General features: G+C 42.5%; 1 protein-coding gene across 4 annotated transcripts in view; it reads right to left on the bottom strand.

The window, feature by feature from the left end:
* The window catches only part of LOC123960614 (protein prune homolog 2-like), a 39,975-nt gene that overhangs the window by 13,084 nt on the left and 17,681 nt on the right, over positions 1-9,210 (bottom strand). For all 4 annotated transcript variants that reach the window (XM_046035460.1, XM_046035462.1, XM_046035461.1 and 1 more), the window contains exons 7-9: positions 6,540-6,689; positions 5,194-5,525; positions 1,410-5,054 (exon numbers count right to left, since the gene is read on the bottom strand). In XM_046035460.1, the coding sequence (XP_045891416.1) occupies positions 1,410-5,054; positions 5,194-5,525; positions 6,540-6,689 (4,127 nt within the window). The remainder of the gene's footprint in view (positions 1-1,409; positions 5,055-5,193; positions 5,526-6,539; positions 6,690-9,210) is intronic.

Below are 9,210 nucleotides of genomic sequence, written 5' to 3'. Positions count from 1 at the left end.
ACATGAGCATCCGAGTGTTGTGATACACATTCCTGGCAGTATTATACTGATTGAAAGGGGACAGTAATGCTCCAAGAAACACAGCACTGCCCCAGAAATTGCAAGGAATAAGAGGACTGCTAGCAAGGAGACACTTTTACCAATGTTTAAATAAACAAAGAAACAGAATTAAATAAGTTTCTGCTTAACAACTCAACATCAAATGCCATTCATTCATAGAAAACTACAGCTACTAATGCTTTTCTGCAATACTTAAGAGAGTGATAAACAGTCTGTTTCACAAGTTGAAGCGACATGGACAAACTTTTATTGTTGAACACACTGGGTATTACCTATGCACACACTCACACACAGTCTTGCATGCATACACTCACACCCACACCTTGTAAGAGCGCTAGGGGAGCTGTTTCCATTAGCTGTTGTGGGGCTCCAGCTGTAATGAGGCAGGTAATGCATATTTAATGAGGCGTAAACAGATTTATAAACACACACACACACACAGAGCTGCAGATCAAAGCTTTGTGCTCAACACACGAAATACACCCACATGTACATGCACAGTTTGTTTCTTACTCAAACGTACACACACACACACACACACACACACACACACACACACACACACGTGTAGACACATAATCTGTGTCAGTCACACTACTAATATTCGTTTTGACATCCTCTCTGTCAGTCTCAGTCTTTCAACACACACACACACACACACACACACACACACACACACACCATCAGACTCAATTCCTCAAGAGGGCCTTCTAGCTTGATTTCGACAGTCTGTTTAGCGTTGCTAATATTCCTCTTACATACAGACTCCACTGAGAAAGCTGTAGAGACTCAAAAACCCAGGAGGGAACTAAGGGAGTGTGAGGGGAGGGGTGGTTAGCATGTGCCAATTTGTGGGTGTGTGTGCAGGACAGGTACATATGTTCATTCACATGCTGTTGGCAGCCTGACAGTAGTGTAGAAGATCTGTCATGAACAAAAGTAAGTATACTGGAAAGATACTTCTAAAGCTTTCACTGGTAGCTCAAACGAAATTCCCTTTACTTCCACTGTATTGGGGTAAAAGCAGAAATCTCAGAGATGGATATCTCAAAACCTTGGAAGATCAAATCAACCAAATCTATCTGCATGGCTAGATATACACTAGATGTACATGAAAAAACACATTTTTTGTTTGTTTTTTTGAAATTTGGTTTAACCACTATTTGGTTTTAAGATGTGCATATGGTCTAATGACTTTTTTTTTAATAACTAACTCTTTTTATGAAAAGATAATTTGTTTGCATGTTTTTAGTTTTTACGTATTTGTAATGACCTTTGAATAAAGGGAACAGACATAGAATAGTACAGAGCTCAAGACATAAGCACTTGATTTGAGGTGCATTGCTTACCTTAAAACAGGTGAATAACTATCTTGAGAAGCTTCATGGTCTCCAATCTGTTGTTCAATTGACCATTTATCACAATCAACAGTCCTTATGGGTTGTTCATCATAGTAATCCTCTGTATTCTGTAAGAATGTGTCCCTCTTTTGCTCGAATGTTTGTAAATCTGTTTGTTGAAATGAAGAACCTCCAATCAGCTCCTCGGTGAAACTTAGTAGATCAGAAGATCCTAACTGTTGTCTTTCTTCCCTTTCACTCTGTACATCTGAAGTCCATTTTGGCAGGGAAGTGTGCTCTAAATTATTTTCCACCTCCTGCTCTTCCTCATCATTCTCCTCCTCCATTAAATCTCCAGAAAATGGTAATCCAAGTCCTCGGTCAGTAGAAATACCCGATTCACTTAATGGGGTGCCAATCAAAGAACTGGTGTGCGAGACCGAACTGTTGGTTAATACAGGGGATTGTGGTTCAGATGTGGTTTGAGGTGTGTCCCGTCTTGCTAATTGTCCACTCCAGACTTGAAAGTCGCCCAAAGAAGTAGGACATGGTGGAGGTGCAGAAGGAGACTGCCCACCCTCATCTGAATCTTCCATTGAGATCTGTGAATGGACATAAACTTCCTCTCTGGTTTTCAGAAAGTGATCTGACGGATGTCTTAATGATGGAGACACACTTCTGGCCACAATGCTTGATTTATCGTCACAGTTTCTTTCTTCTACCAGTGTTTGACAGCAACCTGTTGGTCTTGAATCTGACTGATGAAAATCTTCAGGGTTATTTTTTGATTGGCTGGGACTGATAATTTCTGGTACCATGTGATGCTCACTGACATTATCAAGACTTGCTTGGTAATGAGTTGATAAGACAGCTTGGTTTTGCTCTGTTTCAGCACCAAGTGCACTGTCAGTACCTCTGATCATTTGGTTTTGCCTACTTTGTTCTGTGTTCTCCTGGTGCTCTCTGTGTGCAGCTTGGGCCTGGGTTTGCAGTACCGTGGCAGCATAGGAAAGCATGCTAAATGTCTCCATGGACTTTCTTGTTCCTTTTGATTGCCTGTCACCCTGTTTAGGCCTATTAGGACACTCTCTCTCAGCTTCTTTTACTGTGCCAGACACAATGATGTATTCCATTTCCAGGCCTGACGATGAATCTCCGTCCGAATTGGACCTGAGCTCGTCTCGACTACCTGGGTGAAGGCTGTCGGGGCTATACTTCAGTGTGTCTCTTTCCCCCCCAGAGCCGGAGCTCAGAGACATGGTTTCTGTTGTTTTAAGTTCCATATTTCCAGTGCTCTCATTGTTAGGCCCATCTTGATTATTGGCCATTGTGATCGACAGATCATGTGTTGATGAAGCTGACTCAGAACCATCGTGTTTCTTGTAAACAAAATTCTCCCAATTAACATGGGGGCTTGGGGAAAATGAATGGTCAGTCTGGATTTGAGTCTCAGCAACTTCTCCTGGACTTGAATGATGATTGGCTGAAGTGGCCTGAGTGACAGTGGAGCAATCCACCAGAACAAATGGGGAATTATCAGTGGGTTGCTCTATCCAATCAGCCTCCTCTGACCCTGCACATTTGTTGTTGTGCTTACTCTTAATTGAAATTTCCCCACCCCTGATCATGTCACCCAACTCACAAGTTTCCTCAAATAGGAACACCTGGTTGGCTGGCTGTTCTTTGTCTGGAATTACTGGTCTGTGTTCAGTCTTCCGGTATTGATCCTGCCTCTCATCATTAGGCTTTGTCACAGCTACAAAAGGGCTAGACTGTTCCTCTAGCTGTATCATGTCTATTACAGGGCTCGCATAGGTATCAGGGGAGGATGTTAGGCTCCAAGCACCAGCTCCTACATTGTCATATTCTGAAGTTGAGGTGACCATGCCAGGAACAGGTAGGTCCCACATGTCATTACCTTGATAGGGAGAAGTCCCATCTTCAAAATGTTCAGTTGCCAAGTTCTGCATAACAGACGGTTGGCTCTGAACACTATGGATATCATCGTCATTTGTTTCTTCATCCTGTGTTCTACCTTCTGCCGCCTCTATGACTATTTTCACAATGTGTTCATTACCACTCCACCCCATTTCTTCAGGACTCTGATTAAGTACTTTACCTCTCTCCTCCTCTATAGATTTTTCTTCTTCCACTTGTTTGCTTGCATGTGTCTCAGGAGAATCACTGGTATCCAATGACCCCATGTGACTAAGGTCCTTTCCATTTTCAGGTCCTTCAGGGCTTGTTATTGTGGAAGAGCTGTCTTCTTGTATGGTGGTGTTCCACATCACCATTCCACCATCAGAGAATCCCAGTGGACTTTCCACAGATGCGCCTGCACCAGTATTGGGATTGGAGTTCTGAGACAAGTTATCAGGGGTCGTGAGAGGTGATAGACTGTCATCACGGATTGTCATATTCCACATATCTAGTGATTCAGGGTATGATGTGGTGGTCCCACTATCTGATTTGAGAAATCCCTTCTGAGCTGAGTACGTCCAGAAGTCTGGGAGCTCCATCTGTGTGTCTCCTTTTCTCCCTTGAACCCCTTCATCCTCTTCTTTAGATGTGTCTGGCGTTAAAGTGGTTATGATTGCTTTCTTTCTTGAAAGTGAGGATGTTTTTTCTTTCACCCCAATGATACCAGCCCTGCATTTTCCAGTAACATCCTCCTCTGGTGGTGTCAACTGCAGATAAGCCAAAGAAACAGGGCACCAGTGATCCTTAAGAACAGTATCTGGGTTCCAGTTGTCGTATGAGTCTGTCTGCTCAGTGATCAGGCTAAGCTGGGGTTCAAGGCTCTTTCCCCTCTGGTGGGCATTCTCTGATTTTAAGAGCTCTTCTCTGCTTTCTTGTTCTGACATATCATCAACTAACTCTTTCATTATAACTTCCTCTACATTAATATTCTGTGGGCTCTCAGCTTCCTTGGTCCTATTCCAGGCATTATTATCACTTGAGGACAATGCTCCTTGTGTGTCAAAGCCAAGTTCATCCCAGGTCTCTGACAACGATGATGATACACTGTCCTTGTGCTGCAGGCCATTGATCCTTTCAACCACATCTTCTGGAAAGAACCTGACCCCACAACTGCTGGGTGGACGGCTACCTACCACACTGTTGACTGGGGTGGGGGGAACCACAGTGTCATTCCCATGAATTTGACCATGGTGGTCAATTGAAGAATTTCTACTTTCAAGCCCGCCCAGTGAACTGGGAGCAGAGATATCCAGCAAGCTCAGCTCTTCAAGTTCTGAAAAGCTGGAGCTCTCTGCTCTTCTTTCTCCTTCATCTCCTCTTACCCCTGTTGGCATAGAGTGGTCACTGCTATGAAGTGGGTCAAAACTAAACAGGTCAAAGTTGTCACTTTTATTTCTGCTAGGGCGGTGCTTCCTCCTCTCAGGTGGGACAGGAGGGGAGAGGGATGACAACCCCCGGGGAGAGGGATTTCTCAGAAAGAGTCCTCCTGGCCCTGCTGCTGGCCCTCCTCCTGCTATAACCTCACCGACTGGGCTGTCATCACTGAGGAACACTGAGCTCTCCTTGGAGGAGCGGCTGCTGCGGATGGTGGTCATCCCGCTGTCAGGGCTCACAAGTTCCATGCCAGCACCAACTCCTACACCTCCCGTGTCCTCCTCACCATCTGCCATCACCCTTTATACAGAGATAAAACAACTGTCATTGAATTGTGTCAATGTTTGGCTCCATAAATAAATAATATTCAATATCAGATTTCATGTGAGAATTTCACTGAAACTGGATAAAAGAAAATGAAAGGGATGCCTCTAATTACCTTGCTATTGCCACCACATCTCCACTGCCTCCCTCGGGTCTTTCTATGTCCGAACTATCCATGTCATTGATACCAGATGATCCCTGGGAGAACTCCACACTGCCTGCAACTCCATCTGTGGAAGAGGTCCTACTGCTGGGGTGGCAGGCTAGCACAGAGCTCCGCCTGTCAACAAAGTCCTTGAGGATGCCCTGTATTTCTTCTACCAGCAGAGGAGGAGTATCAGAAGATAATGAGGTGTTTATAGGGATGTGGTATACCTGGACACTCTCTGTGACCTCCAGTTCACCAGAAAGAGACCAGCTGGAAGACTCTTCCAACTCATGGCAGATCTGCAATGAAAGCCATCATGTAGTAATATTTTCTGTTTTTCTGTTTTGAGTTTTTAAAGCAATAGTTTGACATTTTGGCAAATATACAGTACTTATTTGCTTTCTTGCCAAAGGTAAGATGAGAAGGTTGATACCACTCTCATGCCTGTCCAGTATAAGGGCCTCTGTCCACTAAAGGTTTTGTTTCTGAGGCCAGTGTATTCTTTCAATTCATTGCAATGGGACAGCTGAGTGTTTACAACATGGTAAAAACGGCTGCAGCGTGACGAGGCGCTGAGCATCGATTCCATGCTGGGTGCTTAGCATTTTTTTCTGGTCGCCGAGGGTTGAAAAATGTTTATCATTGGTTGAAACACAGATGTCCAATCACAGTGGAGGAGGGGCGGGGCAAATACAAAATTGAGCTATCTCGGCTCTTGAACCAAACAACGGTACTCGCCGAGATGTTTCCTCACCCATAAAATCTCATGAACTCACATACGGCCTTCTGTTCATCCAGAGCAAGGGCCAGAGTAAGCCTACTTGGTACCCTACTTGGTGCAACATTTTTACATCCAGTAAAATTAGGTAGCTTACTATATTATGTATCATGGTAACCAAAGCGTCTCAGTCGAAAACCCCCCGCTGCACCTCCAAAGCGCATGCTAGCGCTCCCAGCTAGGCGTTTTCAGAAGAGTAGCAGCCATTTTCAGCTGGCAAAAAGCACTTTGGTGGACACAAGCACTAAGGGGCTGCTACAGATACCAGCTGGTTATCCTGTCTTAGCACAAAGAGAAACAGCTAGCATGACTGCATTCAACTGCAAGAAAAACTGCCCACCAGTACCTCTAAAGCTCAAAGAGTAAAAATGACAAGTAGAAATTTAACGGGAAGATATGTAACAGACTCTGCTTCCTGGTTGTGAGCTGCTAAGCTAACTGGCAGCTATGTGTAGTTATGTATTCACTTGACAGATCAAGAGCAATCGATCATTTAGTACTCTGACATGCTGTAGGTGGTCTTACATTTATTTACCTGATTTAGGATATCTGTGTTGTTTGAGTAGACAGCCACTTGCTGGTGGGGATGATGAAGTGTATCATTGATCAACAAAAGAACCACCAGACCATCATAGCCATGGCGATGACTGAATGATTTCAGCCCATCCACATAACCATGCCAGTCCTGGAAGAGAGATAAGAAAAGAAAAAGTGAGATCAACCTGCTTGACAGTTACCCATAGATCCAACTTTTATGAAATGATATTATTAATTAACTAATTAAAGAAAAAGCAATTGTTACATTTCATTGTAATAGTCTCAAAGTGATTAATACACATTTCCTAACATTCTGGTTAAAGCTGTATGGGAAACTTTTAGACCCCTGCCTTTTATTGCGCATATGATTACATTTTTTTGTAAAACTGAAGTGGTTTCAAGTAAGCCTTCATCTGTAGCAATGAGAGACGGAGCTGTCAAAGCGCACAGAGGGGTAGAGAGACACTTTGTGATTTATTATTTGGAAATTAACTGTTTGCTCTTAAAACAGCCACCATGCACAGATTATGGTAATTCAGTGACACGCACAATGATTGATGGATGGAAAGTTGCATTAATTAATTGTTTTGTTTGTCAAGGGAACTTGCTTGTTCTTTCTTTCAGAAATGATTAACAACAATGTTATGGCAACCATAATTTGCAACGCAGGGTTACACATAAAGTGTGCAGTGATACTTTAGAAAACATATTTGCTTGATTAATCTAGATTTGTTGTACAACTGTTTGTTTTGTAAAGTTCTCAGAATTGTTGTGCTTATTTAAGTAGAACTTTTAAACAAAAAAGATACTGTAGTTTCAGTAAAGCTAACAGAGGAATACCAAGATTGACATTAATGTGTGTGTGTCTGGAATTTTTGATAACATTTCTGTTCATGCTGCCTGACTTGTCCAAATAGTCCATGTTTCTGGATGACTTTGAAAGTGTGTGAATTTTTTCTGAGTGCTGTGTGGTCCTTCTCTCTGCTTGAGGCTGTGTGTGAGTGTATTTATATGGGTCCACTGAAAGTGACTGATGAGCGCTGCAGGCGCTGTATCTGCCCAGGCTGTGTCAATATTAACCTGTGAGGACGAGGAGGCTACAATACTCCTCCTCCTGTTCCTCCCTTCATCCCATCTTTCTCTCTCTCCACAATATGGCTGCTGTCAGAATCAGGCCCATCAATTCTCACACACGCACATATGCACACACACCCACACACACAACTATCACATCACTGACACTGCCATTTTTCAACACTGATATCCTGATGAGTGCAATGAAGCCTCCCAAGATTTGTTAAAACACACATATTCACTCACATAGTGCAAACACACAAGTAAGGGCACATGTAACCCTAACACATGCAGATACACACATGTATTATTCTGCCTGCAGTCAACTACTATAATCTCAGTGAACAAACATATATCAGTACATGAACATATGAGATCTGGTAAAGCAATAAAGTCTTGATTTACAGTATAATATACAAAGAAATGCTCAAATGATGCTGATACTCTAAAGCTACTACCCAACTGCGTGCATATGCACACAAAACTGCACACACACATACTCACACACACAGGCAGAGAAATATAGTCAGAAAACGAGGAGAGTGCAAATCTCCAAGATAACATGCAGGGAGACAGTCTGTCTGCCATTTGGCTCTTAACTGAGTAAATTACTACTCATATTGCCTGCCCCTCCTCTTTCTACCACCCCCAGATACACAGATTGCCTTTTCTTATAAATTACCAACATATTAGCTATAAAAATCCACTTGCGAACTGTCTCCAAGAACCTTAGGCTCCGGACACATTCATTTGTTGAGCTTTTGGTAAGGTGAGTAATCACAAACAAAGGGTTTTCCCTTTAAACCTCACTGTACTTACTTTTTATTAACTTTCATTTTTATTTAAGAGCAGAGAGATTCTGCTACAGCAGATATTTTAAATAATTATTTAAACTTCACAAGAGAAAAGCATACTGTTAACAACATGGCACTTGTCATTGAAGTACTAAAGATCTAAAGCAAATAAAAAAGGGAGTACTGTTATCACTCAGTATCAGTAAGTATACTTGTTTTAGTTGGTATTTAAATGGTATTTAGAAAATTTTAGTTGTCACCAAGAGCAGGGAAGTTGTAGCAGGTATTATTTGTGGGTTATACTATATACTATACTATATATGCTCCTCCAACGAATGCCACCTGGCTCTGCCATCCCTTCACACAAAGCAATCCCAGTTCCGGCTGTTCTCATCTGTGACACCACGATGGTGGAACGAGCTACCACACGCCATCAGAGCAGGGGCGTCCCTCTAAACTTCAAGAAGCTCTTGAAAACTCATCTCTTCCGAGAACACTTCCTCTTATAACACCTCTAACTCCTAACCTCTAACATGCACGTCCTGTGCTCTTCTTCTTCTTTCCCCTTCCAATTATCTGGTCTTGATTGCACTTTTTTTGTATTGATTGCACTTTTTTTGTTAACTCTTACTTCCATCCCTAGGTATTGATGTGATATGTACTGTGAGCTCTTACTAGTATTTATTGCTGCTTTTACTAGTATGTATTGTCAGTTGTAGATCTGTATTTGATGCTCTGTTGATGCTTGTATGTTGTTCCTCAAATGTAAGTCGCTTTGGATAAAAGCGTCTGCCAAATGAG

The sequence above is a fragment of the Micropterus dolomieu genome, linkage group LG21 (genome assembly GCF_021292245.1).
Source record: "Micropterus dolomieu isolate WLL.071019.BEF.003 ecotype Adirondacks linkage group LG21, ASM2129224v1, whole genome shotgun sequence".
Lineage (NCBI taxonomy): Eukaryota > Metazoa > Chordata > Actinopteri > Centrarchiformes > Centrarchidae > Micropterus > Micropterus dolomieu.
Note: the sequence above shows the minus strand (reverse complement) of the source record. Positions and strands in the feature narration are given on the sequence as shown.